At 41.3% G+C, this 20,940-nt stretch overlaps 1 protein-coding gene across 2 annotated transcripts in view; it reads left to right on the top strand.

Annotated features, from left to right (window-relative positions):
* Positions 1-20,940, top strand: part of med13a (mediator complex subunit 13a) — a 90,239-nt gene that overhangs the window by 32,775 nt on the left and 36,524 nt on the right. For both annotated transcript variants that reach the window (XM_079649093.1, XM_079649094.1), the window contains exon 4: positions 13,807-13,952. In XM_079649093.1, the coding sequence (XP_079505219.1) occupies positions 13,807-13,952 (146 nt within the window). The remainder of the gene's footprint in view (positions 1-13,806; positions 13,953-20,940) is intronic.

Here is a 20,940-nt window from a genome sequence, read left to right as displayed (position 1 = left end):
ATCTAGCCTGAGTCATATTTAGTTTTTTTTAAACTTATCAGCTGAGTTGAGGTCAGTTTTATTATTAAAACTAGTTTTTGGTATGATGTAAACACCACTTGCCTGTAAATCTGCTGTCACATCATTTGTATAACCCAGTATTATTTGAAATTGAAAAAATTCAACTGATTTTGTATCAATAAGCAAACTTCTACTGCTACGCTTCGAGCATAAGAACAACTTATTTCTCCACCAAGAGCAGAACACACTTTGATTAGTCGCCTTTTCTCGGATTATACTGAAGTCAACACACATTACTGTTTATCTTGGGAAAAAATGACACGTTTTATCCACATAATACTGTTGGAAAGGGAACATAGTATCTCTTAATGTGGCGTACTCTTTACTTTTGAGTGTCACAGTAAAGCAAATAAATTATTGGTAATTTTTAGTCATTCTAAATATAAAGTAAATGTTCACATCCACCTTGAGCTTGATTGAAGTGTAAGAGTCACCAGCATTTATTCTGATGCTCTTCAAGTTGGTTAATTTGTTCAAAAGAAGCGTTTAACCTTTCTTTGTGTCTCTGGGATTCGTTCACACGTTTGGTTTCGGCCTTCAGTTCCATTTCTGTGTCGCAGCTGGTGGTCAAACCACAGCAACTACAGTTTAACATGATTCCCAGAAAGCATTTCAGCTCAATTGAATGAAACCGGGCAGAAGCACGTCTGTCCTTTGTGGTTTTACTGCAGAAGCCGCACTTTAATCCAGGATGAGGCTGCCTAATTGGCCATGGCTCCGGGTAATGAACCTTTTATTATCACAACTGCACAACTCATTACTAAGGGCATGGTGACCTAATGACTCAATGTGAGCATTGCTTCAAATTCAATCTCTTTTACATATTCCCATTGTGTACTTTTTCTCAGACAGGGTACAGAAAGCTTTATTCCACATAGGTTGTTCGCAATTATGTCATATAGTGCTGCAACAGACTACAATTATTCTTATTGATTAATCTGCTGAATATTTTCATAGTTAATCATAATGTCATAACATAACAAAATATTCATCCAAGTTTAGTAAAGTCAGTCCAAATATACAGTCACTTAATAATACTTAAATGAATGTCAGGTGAAACAGAGAAAAGCAGAACTATCTGTATTTGAAAGGCTGAATAATGGCATTTTTGTATTTGTGGATTACAGACTGCTCACGTGTTGTGTGATTTGAATACAGTGCACCTTGCCGTTAAATACATATGACACTGCAGTAATATATACAGTGAACCAATAGATGTGGCATTGCAATCACAAACTAATTACGTGAATACGGTAATGAGCACAATTGCTTTTTCTCAGAAAAGCAGAGGTATCTGGCTTATTGAAACAGTTGCCTTTAAAGCAAGGTGTATTAAAGGAACCCTTTGGTGTTTGTGGGTTTCTCTGGTACTATATCACACACGGCAAGGGAGCTGGAAACAGAGTTGTTGTCAGGGTTACATCAGGGTTATGTCAGTATTATCTGTAGCTGGCACCAGCTGTATCTGTGTGTGTGTGATAGACCTGCAGTGGATCGGATTTCTCCTCTTTTTATGCTCCTGTCGTTCTATCTCTTTCCATTTCGCTCTCCCTTCCAAGTTTAATCCGACATATATATAAAGAGGCTCACCCCCACTCCATTTGTGGCAGAGGCAAATCAATTCTGTGTGTGTGTGTGTGTGTGTGTGTGTGTGTGTGTGTGTGTGTGTGTGTGTGTGTGTGTGTGTGTGTGTGTGTGTGTGTGTGTGTGTGTGTGTGTGTGTGTGTGTGTGTGTGTGTGTGTGTGTGTGTGTGTGTGTGTGTGTGTGTGTGTGTGTGTGTGTGTGTGTGTGTGTGTGTGTGTGTGTGTGTGTGTGTGTGTGTGTGTGTGTGTGTGTGTGTGTGTGTGTGTGTGTGTGTGTGTGTGTGTGTGTGTGTGTGGTGTTTCCTCCAGCACCTAGTCTCCTGTGTGATAAAGCCACAGCCGGTGTGTCTCGCAGGGCTCTGTGTGTTTATGCGTTAGTGTTTGTTTGTGTGTGCTTGTGTTCTCTGGCAGCAGACAGTGCTGTTGTTTCCCAGTGGTAAGGTGGCGAGACAGTAGGGGAGATTATATCACCCTGGAAATGCGTCCTCTAATTCACTGCTGTTTACCGCCTTATTCTTTTTTCATCTCCATGCTTATTTGCCCTTTCTCTCACTCTGCAACACTCACATTTCCAGCTCATTACTTAAGTAACTCATTATTTGTATTACTTAAAAATTGCCATTTTTCTTTTCAGCAATAATAAGATACGATGAGATAAACATGTATTGATTCTCGGAGGAAGATTCAGCCGCAATGACAATGAAACAGAGGATAGATCAGACTAGAGTTCAAACAAGGAGAAATAAACAAAAGGAAAGAATGTGAGTAACAGTTTATAATAAAATAACAACATTAGAATTAGGCGAAACTGTCTAAATAAATCAAGATGAATACTTAAATGTCTGGAGAGGATTTTTGCCAGAACTCCAAAGATTTTTCCAACAACAGAAAAATAATAATAATACAAATATTCAATTCATTATCTCATTTATTTAAAAAATACCAGATAATACGCTTTTCAGCCTCACATTTTTTTTAATCTATAATTTTTATGATTTAAACAATTATGCAAACTCTCTAGTACCACTGCTACAGAAAAGGGTTTGATAACTAACCCTGGTTTCTTCTCTTTAGTCAGAACATTCATCCCTGTTTCATGGTGTCTGATTGTCGTTTAAAGCTTTATTTCCAATAACATTGTTTGGTAATATGGTGCCATAAACTGTGACCATGCCAGCATGTCCTGTCAGTGCAGCAGCACGAGCTGTGAACACATGTTGACCTGCTCCGGATGGTAAGAACAAGCTGCTGCAGATGGCAGATATCCACGGCTCCACAGAGCAGAGGTGACTGTGTGCACTGATGCAGACTGGTCAGAGATAGAGGGCTGACTCCCCAGCTGTAGGGACACTTGCTGCTGCTGCTGCTGCTGTTGTTGTTGTTGTTGTTGTTGTGCTGAGGAAGTGTACTGCAGCTAAACGGAAGCTTGGTTCTTAGAGCGCTGCCAGCCGAGCCCAACAAACATCCGAGGAATGTTTCAGCCTCCTTCCCTTTTCTATCCTCTCTATCTCCATATCTTATTCCACGCAACCGCCCTTTTCACCTCAGGCGCCGTGGTTTCCGTTTCACTTTTGATTCACCTTAAATCAAGTTTCAAATTTCCTTTGCATGTTTGTGAGTAATGAGTATGCATTTATCCGATGCATTTAAAGAAAATCATGACTCGTCTCCTGCAGCTCATGGTCAGTTAGGTCATATTTCACAGTCAAGACACAATCAGATTTTTCTTTTGCCACAAGATGAATTAAAAACGGCAGTAAAAAAATACTGTGATTGTCAGGAATGACTGGTTGACAATCCCCGAGAGGCTTGTAAAAAACATTCACCTTGAAGCACACAAACAACACAGCAAACCCTTGACAAAGTCATGTGAATAAAACAGAACATATTGTAAAGCAAGGAAACAAAGTTGACAGGAGAAATAAAAACTCAGTAAAATGCCACTAATGCATACACATTTGGCAGGAATATCACACTGATATATCGCAGCTCGGAGAGTAGCTGAATGAGTTGGGATGTTGTTGCTCAACTGCTTTTGCTGTAACAACAAGCTCCAAATGTATCTGCTGGCAGGCCTCAGTGCAGGTAACTCGCATCAGATAATGAGATGTTCCCTGACTCATTGTTGTATTCAGAAAGGACACTCCTGTTTATGTATATCATTACAGCTGTCTACTGTTTGGCAAATATGTGTTGTGTATCAGAAAAGACATGCTGGAATTATGATACTCATAATGTGATATTGGGACACCCCTATTTTGGATAGCTACACATTAAACTCAGCCACAAGTTCACAACGTTTACTTCTGAAATGTATATCTTGTATACGATATTTAATTACCAACTGATATCTCTCCGTCTCTCTCATTCTGCATATAGCCTTTCATATTCAACCATTATTTAGATTTTAAAGTGACCAAAAGTCCCTAGTTGAAATTCCTAAAAAAACTCCTAACTGGGATATTTTCTCTGACAGTCGGGCTAACAGGTGTGCAGCATATGAGAGGCCCCGCCTTAAATGGAGCGCGATTTCTGCCAACGATTTGGAAATTGGTCCGTGCGCAAAGCATTGTGGGGATTTTAAGACCGCGGAGTCCACACATGTGCAGCCTCGACATTTCTAGCCACGAAGTACGCCGGCCTCGGTAGAATTCCAAGTATGCTGGACATTGGAACAGTCCTTCGGCGGCACTCGATGACGTAGTATGCTTGAAATAGTGGCTCTGGAGCAGCCTTCCTCGACATTGAGAAACACTCTCTAATTCTCAAAATCAAAATCTTAAATCGCAGCATTCATACAAATATTACAGAAATGCATAAATCAATCTCCAAATAATTGATAAATTGTTCCTCATTTATCAAAAGTAAAACGTTCTTTAGTTCCTGCTCTTCTATTGGGATTATTCACGGCTTTTCTCTGTTTTACATCACTTCAGACGTTTAGAAAATGTAGAAATTGGGATGGGAATTTCTTTGACACTTTGCTATACTCTCTATTATCAGCACATCATAATCATAATTAAAAATAGTGTTAGAGTTTGAGGATAAATAGTGGAAAAATGTGAGGAAACTAAAAAGCTGTCTCCATCTTGGGGGTGCTGTTCAGATGGTGCTCTACGTTTAGTATAAGCTCTCAGATAAAGTTAAATATTAAAAGTCGTGTTTTGTATGAAGGCAATAAACAAGCTGTAATGCACATCCTTTTCTGTAAACAAGTGTTATCTCCAAACGTTGGGATGATTTTAAAGGCTGAGGATCTGTTAGTGTGCTACACAGCAGAGCCTCCATGTGACACTGATGGAGGCTGTCAGTCCCACGCCGCTCGCTCCGCCAGTCCCCGCCGCCACACCGGCCCCTGCTGGCCTTTGGCACCTCATTTCCATGGCATGCCAGCTGAAGGCAAATATGCCAACCTACTCTGCTTTGTATGTGGGCCCCAAATCCTCCACCGGATTATCTGACTGTCTCCTCGCAGAGCCAAAGGCCACCGGCCATTTGCACAGGAGAGGCGGAGCAGGGAGTGCTCTCTGTGGACGATCACGGTGGTGTGCGTGCGGGCGGGCGAGCGTACGCTGAGTGTGTGTCGCCGAGGGGAGGGAAAAAGGAGAGCAGATCACAGAGCAGTTTGCCAGTTAATAGATGAAGAGCAGACGAGAGGGGAGTGGGAGGAAAGGTGGAGACGGCGAGAGAGAAGATGATTAAAAGATCTTGTGGCTTTTTGTCAGGCTACAGCCGTAACCCTCCCTCCTTCATTTTCTCTTGACTGAGAGGAAGAACAACATGTGATCCCACACACCTCCTTATGATAACTGGTTCTTTTGAAGGCTATTGGATGCAACTTAGACGAGATGAGGAATATGTATTCTATTTAAAGAGGAATGTCTGCGTCCCATGCATTGAGCTGCTGACAGTTGGTGTTTTATTGGCACAGTTTTCTGTGGCGCTCCACACTGGCCTTGGGTTTTTCGCCTAAGAGCAAGCACTTTCTCACTGCAGGGGAGATGACATTCTAAATTCCCAGAGAATCTGAGTCTTGAGGCAGGTTTGACATACTTTACCAGACACAATGTGTCCTGGAGAAGGGCCCCCGTGGGCTCCCTCACAGGGTTCCTGGAGACCCTTAGGCAAAGTAGAAAATAGTTTTCAAGTGAAATCTTAATTTCATCATGATTTAATTTGGGGTTAAGGCAGACAGGGAAAGTTAAAGGGATGCTCCTGACCATTTTAAATAAATAATGTCACTGCATTTGGCCAAGACTGAGTGCTGACTGAAGCTTCATTTAAATATTAACTTGCAGAAGCATTGAAAGTTTATTGGACAGAAAGATACTGGGACTCTACTATTGATCATTTATATTCTAACTTTGCTTTAATGTTTGGTGTTTGCTGCTACCTTTATCTAACGGCTTTAATTACTAGTTATTTTGCAGATTCAGTCAACAATACATGTAATAAATATTCCAGATATTATTCTATAACTAAGGGCGTGTGGCTACCGAGGGGGAAATTCTCACGCTACCCAGTGTTTAAAGTAATATATAAAATAATTTTAAAAAGCTACTTGTTTTCCAGCATAAACATTGAAGCAGCAAAAACCCATTAATGCATCATCATTTGTTGGTCGAAACAAGATGTTCTCTCATTTGATCCTTATCTCATAAGCTCCAAAAGGCTTGATTGTATGAGTGCTCTTTAATACTTGTGATTTGTTCCTACCCGAGAGATAAGAGAAAATAAAAAAACATTAGTGAATCCTTGACATCAATAAGTGCTACAAATCTGTGGATGCCTTTTTTTAAAAAAAAGAGGAAATTTGTCCTTATATCGCATACTGCAAGAGGCTGAGGAAAAAATGCTTAATCAGTGTTTTGTTTCCCCGTGCCTACACATTGCGTGCTCACCTAATCTGCTACCTCACACACGCTTTCCCACCTCACTTAGCAGCTGTTGTTTGCCTGTTTGTGTGTGGCTGTGGTGGGGGTGTGTGTGTCCTTGTGTTTGCCTCACCAGCAGGCCGTGGATGTTTGCAGAAGAATTGAGTTTGGCACAATGCTGCGTGTTTGTCCCATGTGGACGGGCCGGAGAACAGGGCGGTGTGCAGACCGATCAACAGGCTCGTGCTGCAGTTAGTCACAGCGCAGGCTTCTCTTAATCCTCCTCCCTTTGTGTGTCAGTGAGAGGTGCAGTGGTGTGGAAACGTGTCATGTGCTGTTGTTGTTTGGTTGATGTTTCATCGCTTACTGTTGACATTTGAACCACCACTCTGTTGGCAACCACTCTGCAACATAGTGTATAGATGCTCAGTTGCTACATCGTTTATAAAAAGCACAGCATTTAATGACTGGCATAAAGGATCATCTCTATGTGGAAATATGAAATACTTCATTTACAACTTTCTTTCTATGCCTCAACTGAACATTTTGACGTTAATACAAGTCATCTGTGATTTTGAAACCATTGTAGTGCATTGAGATACTTTAAGAGAGATTTCATTAGGGCTGTCGGAGTCATATCATGCTTCAGGATTGTTTTCAATTCATTGCAATGTATTGCGATTCTGTAAGCAAGGCGTTATTAGATCTAACTTTAGGGAAACTGTCATAAGTATAAATAAATAAAATAAATATATAAAGTACAAGAACACTTCACCAAATGCATACATTTTCTTTGTTATGCAATCAGAGCAGTGGGCTATGTTACATCCAACATTGTAGCAAACTTTGTTCTCCAATCCAAATACACATTTGCCCATAACAGCAAAGAATGAAACAATAATTACATTAAAAAGGGCTTATAGAAGTTTTAAGATAAAAAGCATATACAAGTAAAGTAAATACAAATTGGAAACAGATTTGAATTGATAAAGTGTCACCCAACTTGATATTGTGATAATCAAGGTCAGGGCTGCACACTTTAGGACAAATGTCTAATTGTAATCATTTGAACTCGCATCACAATTGAGATATGCTTCCCGATATCAGAAGGAATGATCATTCTTGAGACAATATTCACATTATCTTTGAAAGAATATATTGAAATGAGGATCTGTGCAAAACAAAGTGTAATAACCCTGTAGAATACTCTTGTAAGCAGCACCACAATACTTAATTCATAATGATATTTTCACATAATTTGTCTCCACAAATGTTGTTTACTGTAAACTGAACATGCACTAGTCTATAAACTATATTGTGATTTCCAAACCGTTTTGAATAATGGTGCAGCCCTACTCAAGTGTAGTGATATTTCCCTACACTGCTAATTTATCAAATGGAACATGTTGTCCTCTATCATTTAGCATGTGACAGTTTTAATGTCAACAGCTGGCATGTCTGCTAATCTGTTAAGCAATCAGCTGACACACACACACACACACACACACACACACAGTATCATACCAGATTTGAATCAATTCTTAACAAATGTAATTGTAGTGTGTGTGTGTGTGTGTGTGTGTGTGTGTGTGTGTGTGTTCTGCGTGCACTTCTGCGTGCTGAGCCACAGATGGCAGCGCTCCACCTCACGGTTCCAAGTGCCCTGTGTGAATGTGTGGTGTCAGGTTTTCTTTGCGTGTGAGAGGAGAACGGTAGACTGCAGTTCTGTTGATGTCTGCACAATGCAACAACATAGTTTGTCTCCCTCTGTTGTCCTCTGTGCCTCACTTGCTTTTTCCTTCCCTTCCCTTGACGTTCTTTCAACCATTCCGCCCCTTTTCCCTCCATTAATACAACGTCTTTATAGCTTGATCATCTTATACGTTCTTTGAATGCTAAGACATAGCTTGACATCTCATCATTCTCACCCCCAAAAAAGGGTTCATCCTTTTGAATTGAGCCTTAAATAACAACACGTCTTTCTAACAGAAAATACCAAATTCACACTGCTTTCCTTAAGGTTGAGCAACATTTTCTTTTAAACGTGTGACAGAATTGTACTTAACCTTGTTTTCATCAAATTTCTATCGCTTTTTTTTATTGCATTAGGGAAGCCTAAAGACTGAATATATTCTCAGACTGCTCGACTATGTATTTCTCTTAAAATTCCTGTGTTCTGAAACTTAAAGGTCCCATGTCATGCTTTTCCGGTTATTACCCGTCCCCTTGTGTGTTATCAAGGTTTTTATGCATGTAAACGGTCTGCAGTGTCAAAACCCTTAAAGTACACCCTGTAGCGAGTAAAACTCTAACACAGAAAATACCTCCCCAAAACGCCTCGTTGGAGATACGTCACTGTCCATTGAATCTTCCGGGTACCGCATGATGTCATGCGTTACCCGGAACCAAATGGACCAATCCGTGGAGCCGTTACGTTACATCCGCGGAGCGTTACGTTAAGCCCCCGCTGATTGGTCCAAATTGACCAATCCACGGACTTCCTCACACACACACTTTGTGCATGCAGCTCTGCTGATCTCTCCTCCCTGGCTGCAGGCTGATAACAGACAGTTGGGATCGCGGCAAAATTCTCTCTGCAGACCCATTCTCACAGCCTTTATCAACCTTTTTCTTACTCAATATCAAGCCACACTTATTGTTTTTACTTCGGCTGTGACTTTGTGTGTGCTCAGGGTGAGTTTGGCTGTGTTTCGCTGTCGCTAAACAAGGAAACCACACCTCCACGGAGCTCAGCGCGATTCACAACGTCCCGACCAATCAGAGCACACTGTGCTCACAAGGAGGGTGGGGGCTGGAGCTATTGGAGCTACAACGAGCCGTTGAGGGCAGAGAGTGAAATTCAATACACATAGTTTACAGAGATGCTGTATGAGAAACCAAAGTGATTTTGGAAAATTGCACAATATAAATCTATTCTAGTAGACCTCAACAATGGAATTATGATCAGTGGAAATGGCCATGACATGGGACCTTTAAATGACTATTTGTTGACTGGAAAGTAAACTTAATAAGGTAAGATTTTAAACGAAATCCTCAATCAGTACTACATTGGTTCACAGCTGATATTTCTCAGGTGCCCATAATGTTTTTCATTCCAGTCTAAATGTCCTTCAAACTATGAAAGCTTGATATAATATTTGCGGCACTAATGTAATACATTTAGAGGATTCGATTATTCTGCGAATTGGCTCATCTGAGAACTCAACTACAGGTTTAAAGAAGGCAGACATCTGATAAACGGTAGTTGCTCCACCACTTAATCCAACCCGTAACCTTCTGGTGTTAAATATGGGGCCAGATTTCTTTGCAGGATTACGTTAAGTTATTGGGTGCAATCCTTTCCTAATTCATATCTAATGTTGACTTGGTAGGGATGGGGTGAACCAGAGTTCCTTTTCTGTGGGATACAGTACATCAGGCTGGGCGTTCAGACCAATAAAAGAGACAGCTTGGTGGGGGTTTGTACCTGAGTTGGAAAGCCTATCGGATGCCAAAAATACTGCAGATCAGTTTGAAGGGTTTTGCAACTCTGGAAAGTTATCAGGGCCGGTTAAAAATCTACCAGGAATGGGATCTTGCAGAGCCTTGCATGATGTTGTCTTGCTAAAGTCGAGTCGGGTCCAACTTGTAATCGCCTCATACACGACTGCATTAGAAACACAGAGTACCAGTGTAAAACGTGACTATTACAAAAAAAAAAATAGGGATGTCCCGATCACCTTTTTTTGCTCCCGATCATTTGATTTTGACAATCTGCCGATACCGATTTTTCCCGATCCGATCTTTATGCAATGCATTAAAGGTCCCATGTAATGGCCATTTCCACTGATCATAATTCCATTGTTGAGGTATACTAAAATAGAAAAATACTGTGCAATTTTCCAAACTCACATTGGTTTCGCATACAGCATCTCTGTAAAGTATGTGTATTCAGCAGTATTCACTTTCTCCACTAAACGGCTCGCTGCAGCTCCCCCCCCTCCCTGTGAGCCCAGTGTGCTCTGATTGGTCGGTACGAATCGCGCTGAGCTCCGTGGAGGTGTGATATCCTTGTTTAGCGATACACAGCCAAACTCAACCTGAACACACACAAAGTCACAGCCGAAATCAAAACAATAAGTGTGGCTTAATATTGAGTAAGAAAAAGGTTTATAGGTTGATAAACGCTGTGAGAATGGGTCTGCAGAGAGAATTTCGCCGCGATCCCAACTGTCTTATCAGCCTGCAGCCAGGGAGGAGAGATCAGCAGAGCTGCATGCACTAAGTGTGTGTGTTTGGATTGGTCAATTTGGACCAATCAGCGGGGGCTTAACGTAACGGCTCCGTGGACGTAACGGCTCCACGGATTGGCCCATTTAGTTCCGGGTACGTGCTTACGAAAGCACGTACCCGGAAGAATCAAATGGATGATGACGTTTCACCAACGAGGCGTTTTGGGCAGGTATTTTCTGTGTTAGTTTTACTCACGACAGGGTGTACTTTAAGGGTTTTGACTCTGCATACCGTTTACATGCAGAAAAACCTTCATAACACACAAGGGGACGGGTAATAATCGGAAAAGCATGACATGGGACCTTTAAGAGAAAAAAAGGTAACAGATAATGGCTGGTCATCCAACGCGATGAATTCAGCTATCTTGGCTGTTATTTTTTTGGCCTTTTCACTGTTCTGGGGCAGTTTCTCTTTCCTTTTAAAAGTCTTTGAAAGTGTCGGTTATTTCAGTGCCGTTACCTGAGTGGCCGCTGTGTACTCGTCGTGTTGTTTGTGTTTGTTTCTCAGGTGGCGTATTAGATTGGTCGTGTTGAACGTAGCTCTGTTCTTTCCACTACGCGGAACCTCCACCTTGCAAACTTTGCATCTGGCTGTTACACTGCCTTCGCTTTCAATTTTATAATACTTCCAAACTCCTGACATTTTCTCTGTCCCGAGTCACCAGCTGAACGTAGCCTCTTGTTAGCTTACTGCTACTATTAGACACTGCGCCCTGCCCACTCTGTTGCCAGATTTGAGAGAAATAAGCAACCAGGTCTATGAAAACAAGCCCAAAAGAAGCAACACATACATGATGTTGTGTAATTTTAAACCAAAACTAAGGCCTCAGGATGACTTTAAGACGTGAACATGGTCATTTTTGTTTTGTAACATTAAATAAAAAAATAAAAACATATTTTTATAAAATAAATTCCCGATTCCCCAATGTTTTCCTTCCGATCTTTTTAAAATCACGTGCTCGGGTCCGATCCCCGATCACCTGATCGGATCGGGACATCTCTAATAAAAAAGCTATCAGGCTAATTGTTTGCTAGTTAAACTACTTAATGAATCTTTTAATATGAATTCATCAATGATTTGACATTTACTCAGCTCTGCATAACTGTGATCTTAAGTCACATTTAAAAAGTGCTATTTTCATCAATCTGTAGTGAAAATAATGCTCTATGAAGTGACTGTTATCAAATTCTCATTTTTTGAAGTTGGCATAGTCTAATCTAAGTCGGGTTAGAAAAATGATAGGCGCACCCAGGAGAAAGGATTACAGCGATCAATAGTGCTTTCAATGTACGTATTGCATCATGCCAGACTTGACACATGTTTAACCTATCCTTACTTTTCACCGAGTACCTAAGCCTCCCTCTCGCTCTGCATCACCCTCATTAGCCTACTTGCTTCCAGCTGTGGAATGTGAAGATTGAACATTCATATTAACTAGCAACACCTCATATTTGACTGGAAAAAGTCAAGTGTAAGATGAATGTCAAGCTCTGGGGGGCTTAGGGCATCTCTTCACTACGTAGGTGGAATTATGTTATTGAAGTGCACTCTCTCCATCTCTCCCTGCCTCGCTCTCTTTCTCTTTAATCCTCTGCAGAGTAGGTGTGCCAGAGAGAGTCAGCAAGAGAAGACTGATATTTGCTTAACCAAATCCTCGGAGGACGCAACCCTCTTTAATCCACTTCCAAATTCACAGCGTCCACTTTCATTTGGTCATCCGTCACTTGCACTGCTCTCTAGCGCTCTCTGCATTTGTGTGTGTGTCTGCGGGTGTGTTTGATGGACAATGGTGTGCATTTTGCTTTCTCCTTCCGTCTGCTGTGTCCTTGCTTTCCGTTTCTTCTTCCACTTGTCACTTTTGTTGTGTGCTGTTGAGGTCAGACTGGCACAGGCAGGCGTTGTTGTGAGCAAGAGAGAAAAGTACTGTTGTAGCTGCGACTATTGGCTGGAAATCCAGGGTTAGTCCGGGCTTGCCCCTTTGTTTGACACACAGCACCAGAGGGACAGAGGCACACTCGCACACTAAACACCTGCGAGCCCCGCTGTGTGGAATTACTTTCATCCTGACCTTTACCCAGGCTGTTTAAGTCTCTGAACTCAATTTCTACACCCATAAATGCTGTTTATTGAAGTATTTGCTCTTTCTCATTACACGAAAAATGTAGAGGTTACATTATTGTCTGTAGCAATATTAAAATACACACTTATCCCGCCATCAGAACAATTTGAAACAGGCTTAAAATACATCTTTCATCTTCTTCATCTAAGTATATACATATTAATAATAATATTTAATATTAATATTGTTCTTTTTTGATGTTCACATATATGATTGCAAGAAGTAAAAAAATGGAACGGAACCAATACAATAAAATAATTAAAGTTAACAAAAGATAAGCAGCTCAGTAAACATAAGACAGAAATAAGAGAAAATACTTAAATGCAAAAAAAGGAAATATATATATATTTAAACAATTAAAAATAAGGATGAACGGACGCCGGATAAAGGTGAATTTTTTAATTTTCTAATATTTCTTGGAAGGTGTTCAACAACTTGGGGACTTTAGTAATATTTAAAAGGCCTGCTGTTGAGGACCTTAGGACTCACACGGGGACATAAAACCGTAGAGAATTGATGATTTAAGAAGGGGCCAGACCATTAAAAGCTTATAGGTGGTGTCTCCTTTTGCACCCCGCCTTTATACTCTGGCTTAATCTTTCCTATCAAGAGTCTTTCACATTGACAATGAGTGATAGGAGAGATCCTACTGAGATCCTACTGTAAAAAAACCTTTTATATCATATTTTCTGTCTGTAGGTTTCTCCCCCCCACCACTACACTCTCTGATCTGTTCTCTTTTCGCTGCAGCAGTCACTTCTCATCCTCACTCTGGATTGGAGTTAATCATTGAGCATAGCAGCACTTTTCAAAAGTGCATATTAAAACAGCCTGATCTCAAATGACTAATCTCTCTCCTCTTCTTCCTCCTCACAGTGAGCACCTATCCTGCGCCTTCACCTTCTTTTTGCACGGGGAGAGCAACGTGTGCACCAGTGTGGAGATCAACCAGCACCAGCCCGTCTACCACCTGACGGAGGAGCACCTCACCCTGGCTCAGCAGGCATCCAGCCCCTTCCAAGGTGGGTCTCCAGTCCAATACTCTGCTGTTAGTGTGTGAGCAGCAAGAGGAAGGTTAGAGCTAAAACAATAACATCAAACGTGTGACATGGCGACGGCAAACACAGCTTTATTTGGCCCAGTTAGCAACGAATACAGAATGTCTCCTCCTGATAAGAGGTCCTTATGTGGCAGGTTTGCCTTTGTCTCTTTCCTAAAACCCTCATAGGAAACTGGATAAACAAACAAACTGTTGTGCTCTAATGTATCTGTACACAGTTATGGTGAGACAAATCATTACCCTCAAGTGACAGGAATAAACAGAGGAGGATTTCTTTTAAAGAGGGAATAAACACTGCGGCTAGGGGTGCGTTTGTTTATCCAATCTGATGCTCTACACTAAATTAGAAGGTTGTTGTTGTTGTTCTATTATACATTTAGATAACGGACGGGTTAATAAAACGTTCAAACCAATACGTATATAACAATGATTGGAAGGCCTCTTGCCTATCAGTGAGGAAAATAATGTGATGGATGATGATAATGAGACATGATGGCCTGTTGACTTCAACAATAAGCCTATAAAGGTACATTAGAAAGTGTAGGCTATAGCTAATGTTAGGATTTAGACTAAATGTTTAGTTTTACTATATGGTATGGCGAAAAACTATATTTCATATGTCCACTGAGCTTCTACTTTGTGGGGAAGTGCCTTCTGGCGCTCAGAGACTATCTTACGAGTGCACCATAAAGCTTGCTCTTTTTAATGCTTTCTAAGACTGCCTTGGTTCCTCATTCCAAAACAAATGGCTGCGATCAGCTGACAGAATCCAGAAGAAGCCGCCTGACGTTGGCATGATTTTTCTGCTTTGCAATTTCATTTAAAACGTAAGGTCAGCTGAGGATGATCTTTCACATACTGCAGCTTAGCAGAAATACATGTGGTGATGAATGACCTCAAGTTTATTTATTTATTTTGAACAATAATAACTAGCATTCTAATCAATTCATCGAACAGTGTAGAATGGCTCAACTGAAATGATAAATTGGGAAGAATTTTCACAGCTATCTGAGTTTATAATGTTAAACTTTTAATAGAATAATGACTAAAGAATAATGCTGTATGTCTCAGGGGTTTTTCTTCAAGTCATGAAGTTGTCATTTTAATATTCTAAAATGAAGAGTTGAGGTGGACACATCCCTGCTTTAAAGAGTACCGTAATTTTCGGACTATAAGCCGCGCCTTTTTCCCTATTTTTCGACGCTGCGGTTTATATAACGGTGCGGCTAATCTATGGATTTTTACAGCTAACGGCCAACACCTTTAACTCTATGGGCTCTATGGCCGGTCCGCGGACCCCCACCTTTAAGCGGCGGGTTCCAGCAGGAAAAGCTGGAGGCCGGAAAAAAGTGAGACAGGTAGCCCGCAAAAGTAAAAGTGGAACCGAGAGTGGTATGCCGCTGCTGCGGCTTATATTCAGGTGCGGTTTATAGTCCGAAAATTACGGTATACACAAAATGTGCCAAAGTAAGAAGTCAGGGTCTTCTGAGGACCCCCACCATGCAAGAAAAGACAATGAAACAGAATATCTATCGCTAATCAAATATTGGAAGGTAATGTTCTTACTGTCGTGGCAGTTCTGCAACTACTTAATGTTTTGGAAACCAAATGAACAAAAAAAAAGCAAAGAATCTAAGAAATAGCACCTGCTTGAACACGTTAATCTTCAAGAATTAAACTCAAAATAACAACAGACTGTTGAGCACTGCACCCAGTGTATTTTCCAAAGAGATAATGTTGAGTACACTCAAGCAGATAAGGGAATTATGCTTTCAGAAGCATTTCTTTGAGAATATTATCTGGAAAACGTTGAATGCTTAGTGCAAGTGTAGTGTTTTTTTATTTTATGAAGTATATTAGCAAGCTGTGTGTGCTGCTGCTGCCAACATAATGTATACAGTATCTTCTGTCAGGCTGTCTTTCATTACAGATTGGCTCGCAGCCAGTTAAAAAAAAGAATAGCCCCTGTAGTCACGTTAAATTATAGTGTAGTGTAGAGTAGCTATAAACCGTGTGGCTCTAATGATATTCCATCATTGGCTCTAAATTCATTACCCCACCCTAAGCCAAACGCTTTGTAATCCCAAAACCATTGTTTGCTTGCATTTCCAATCACACAGAGACATTTTAATGTAATGACTATGATATACGTTTACTTTGTGAAAGGAGAAAATCCTTTCTGAGTTTTCTGAATAATACTATAAGAATAAAATGAGAGTATTACACACTCATCCTGCTTGCAATTGAAACTAAACAGTTATGAATATCTGCATCAAGCATTATTCTGCTTAACTTTGCTGATATAAACATAACTTTCACATCACTGACCCCCTGATTTAAAACAACATGCCATAGAGCTCCAGCGAACACTTAATTATTAGTGATTAATTTGCTGATGATTTTTTAGATTAATTGTTTGGTATTACATTTTAGGAAATTCTGTCGAAGGTCCATCCCAGTTTTTCAAAGTTCATTGTGATCTCTTTAAATATCTTTATTCGTCATTCCAAAACCCAAAGATATCCATTTTAAAATATATTTATTTGACAAATAAACAAATTGTTGAGTCCACTAATGTTTGCAGCGTTAATGCATTTTTAACCCAAGTAGTTCGAAATAGAAAAGCGGTGCCCTCAAAACTGGGAAAGAAAGCACTTTGGATTGGAGTTTGAAGTCAGACAATGATTACCTAATTCACCCATTCAAAAAAGAAATCCAATGACCCATGAGGAAATGTTCTTTGTCTTCTCACCTGCAGTTGGATAGAAAGTTATTGAGCCCTCCCCTCTCTGTATGCCCCCTCCAGAGTAATAACAGGGATCTCTTCCTCCACTCAACGCAGTCATTTGTGCACCCTCCTTTACTGTGTGGAGAGCTCTCCTGACGGGAGGTGATAATGTCCCGTCTAGTTAAAGACTAGTGCCTTGGATAAAAATGAAAAGGTTATTTGGACTTACGGGTTGCTATAGGGATGTTGATGGGGTTTCATAGTCATTAAGGATGATCATATTGCTCCCTAGCCACCAGCTACTACATAGTTGCCTATGACTCATTTTATTGGTCAATAAATGCTGGTCATTGTGGCTTTTAGAAATGTCTTGTCAAGGAACTCCACAGATACACACCTCCTCTTGGTCCATTAAGAAATAACCTGGCTTCAGTTGAATTGCTCGAATAATATTTGTTCTTCATTATCTTATAATTCAACCATAGCATTATATGAATTTAGCCGCCTTTAAAGGTGGGGTAGGTCATTTTGGAGAAAGCAGCTCGAGTGCGCTAGAATTTGAAAAAATCTGCCACTTCCTTACAGAGCCCCTCCTCCAACGAACGCGCACATGACCAATGAGGGCACGAGATAAGTTTGTGCACTAGGGATGTGCATCTCTATCACTAAGGCTGATGTGATGCGCATCTCGATACGTTGCCACCTGAGGTGGGACAAAGTCATTGTTTTGCAAGTCCGAGTCAAGTCTCAAGTCTTTGCGCTCAAGTCCGAGTTAAGTCTCAAGTCAGGATGGGCAAGTTCAAGTCAAGTCCAAGTCCTAAACTTTGACAAAACAAGTCTTAAACAAGTTATTATGTGCTTTTCAACAAATGTAATGACATACATCAACAGAATAATACTTAATAATCAAACTGCTCTTTATTAGTCACATTAATAATTTAATAATCTACTTTCTCTCTGCTGGTAAAGTAACGTGTTTTTCTTCTATTTTAAGAAGGATCAGTAAGGTAAGGCTACCGTGACGGTTTGATTCAGAAGGAGTTTAATGTATAAGATCCCTGATGTTGTGGTAACCAGAATGTTTATTTCCACTGTGTACAACATGCAGGCCCGGTTCCAGAACAAAATCACTCGGGGTGCATCTGAGATTAGAGAGGGTGCAGTGGTAAAGTGCTATTTTTATAAGTGGGAAGTGGACCTAACACCCTCTAGTGGGGTCCTCACCTCCTCTAGGGGGGTCCGGGGGCATGCTCCCCCGGGAAGATTTTTTTTTAAATATTGAAGTTAAAAGCATCAATCTGGTGCACTTTGAGAGCAACATTAAGAGATCTATGGATCTATGTGCTCTTTGCTTGATTCATGCCTTCCCAGTCCCTTATCACGTAGCCTATAAGAGCATGGCGCCAGTTGTTGTAGCCAGTTGTGGTGAAGGCATCTGACTTACTTGAACCGAAATGTCTACATGCATAGCAGAAGATGGCATCTTTTGTACATGAATATTCCAGCCAATCTCTGTTTTTGAAACGAGCGCTATACCCCACTGTACAGGCGAGTTGGGTACTTTTTTAAATATACCTGGCTCTGTTTTGCCGATGTCCTCGGGCACTTGCGGGCCGCTGAGGGGTGGCGGTGTTTGGGGCAACGAAGACGGCTGCGGCTGCTCCGCCTCCGTGGGAGAGGCGGGCAAAGCCGGCGAGTCGGGCGTTAGTGTCCACGACAGTGGCCGCGGGTAACGTAATGTCCCCTTGATCTGAACTGTTATTACCTGCAGTAGATGCAGTGTTACTGCTGGCGATATGGCGATTTCAACTATATTCTTCTTCTTCTTATTATTATTATTATTACCACTATTATTATTATTATATATTTAATATCTTTGACTTTTCTTCTTTTCACCCTTATGCACCCCCGTAGAACCGGGCCTGACAACATGTTATAATGGACCCACAATCTATCTTTATGCAAGGGATAATGTGTCTCTATGGGGAAAAGAACACCCGAATCTAGATTCCTCTGCAGGTGGTAGTTATTAAGTATATTTTGATGCTAATACTTTTGTACTTTTACTTGTAACATTTTGAATGCAGGACTTTTTATTGTAACCAAGTATTCCTACACTCTGGTACTTTTACTCAAACAAGATCTGAACTCCTCCCACCTCTGACAATAAACCCTGAGTGGTTACCAAAGAGAAAACCTGCTCTGAAGGTTATTTTCATTTTTACAAATGCTGCACTCAGCTTTGCTTTCTCTGATATCATTGAAATGCAGCCAGATGCTGTTTATTTTTTCGGTTTTCGCAAATTTCTTAACTTTTTCCGACGCGCTTGCATGTAAATCCGTCTCCCCGTCGCTCTGTGCAACTGGCCTGTACCACTACACCTGCTGTGCCCCCCACCCTTCTTTCACATAATGGTATGATCCTAGTGTGTCCTTGCATATGATTGGCCGCATGGTGGCCCAGCTAAATAAAGACCCGCCCCTGCCTGCAAGGATTCTCAGCAAGAGTAGGAGCGGCTGGAGATTCTGCTCTCCCCGACGGGAGTCTGCTCTTCTAGCGGCATCTCGCGATCGGCGTGTTTGAGACCTCTGAATTAAATTATCAAGTCACCTCAAGTCAGAAGGCTCAAGGTCAAGTCCCGAGTCATTGGTGTCCAAGTCGAGTCGCAAGTGTTTTGTGATTTTGTCAAGTCGAGTCTCAAGTCACCAAATTGGTGGTCATGTGACTCGAGTCCACACCTCTGGTTACCACGATACGATACATTTGAAACACCAGGATACGATATGATACGATTCACCCCTGTTGCGATACAGTTCGATACCATTTGTTTCAACATTATGCGATACGGGGCAATATGATGCGATTCAATACAAAATGCACGAATGCACATGCAAAATAATGATACTTCAATATGGTACGACAGAGGATTTTTGTTTTATTCCTTATATGCAGCAAATCATACATTAACAAAAAAGTTCATATATTTGGTTCTCTCTACTAGTACTGCACATCCCGCTAAAATCGATGCATCGCATCGAAAGTTTATGCCGGTGCACCAATGTGAATCAGTGAATCTTAACATTCCTATTGTGCACAGATAGAAGGCTGACAGGCAGGTAGGCTATCCAGTTACTTTAGCCGGGCCTGCTTTTTACAGTACTACGGCTTCCACAGATGACATTTTTTTATATATTTTTTTGATATTCATTGCTATCGGGATGTTAAGAGCATTCCATGGAATATAACAAAAAGTGTATCTCGAGCCGGTTTCTCAAACGTACCTACCCCACCTTTAAGCTTACTTGTACTGGGGTTAGGTCAAATATATGCATGTCATCCCCTCCATCTCCCTTTTCAACGGGCCAAAGAATAACCAAACAAATATATTCATATAGTAATTCTCATTTTAATAAGGGACACACTTGAAACACTCCATAAGATAACTTCTGTGTGTGTGTGTGTGTGTGTGTGTGTGTGTGTGTGTGTGTGTGTGTGTGTGTGTGTGTGTGTGTGTGTGTGTGTGTGTGTGTGTGTGTGTGTGTGTGTGTGTGTGTGTGTGTGTGTGTGTGTGTGTGTGTGTGTGTGTGTGTGTGTGTGTGTGTGTGTGTGTGTGTGTGTGTGTGTGTGTGTGTGTGTGTGTGTTCACACCGCCGCAGTGAATCTCCTCCTGGCTAACCAAGCATAGCGTCTAGGGAGGGCTGATCCCACCCCCCACCTCTCTTCATCCATCCATCTCCTCCTCCCCCTCACCTCTGCCAAGCTTGGTTTACTGCGCGGCAGAGCGCTCTGGCAGGCAGACCTCTCCAGGATGTGACCTCATAAAAGGGCGCAGAGTGAATGTAATGAACTCTCAGCCCATTACACTGATCTGAGCACATTTGACATGTCTTCAGGGAGCAGAAGATAGGCCCGCAGTCAGAGAGAGAGAGGGCGGCAGAGGGGATGGAGAGGAGGGCGTGGAGGGGTGGTGATGGGGAAAACGGTAAACCATTTCCATAATTGTGCTGAATTTGATCCCTCTTCCACAACTGGCCTCAGGTCTTAGCGGTGTGTGTGTGCAGGAAGAAATGCAGCAATGAAAGGGAATAGGAGTTGGATTTAATTAAGGTTAATAGGATGGACCATAACTGGATGTTGTTGTGTACCGCTACACAACCTTTTGTTCTTCCCTCTGCAGGGTAGCTTTAGCTGACGTAGTGTGTTCTATAGGTGAAGTTTTTC

This window comes from Notothenia rossii (genome assembly GCF_949606895.1).
Source record: "Notothenia rossii genome assembly, chromosome: 9".
Taxonomy (NCBI): domain Eukaryota; kingdom Metazoa; phylum Chordata; class Actinopteri; order Perciformes; family Nototheniidae; genus Notothenia; species Notothenia rossii.
Note: the sequence above shows the minus strand (reverse complement) of the source record. Positions and strands in the feature narration are given on the sequence as shown.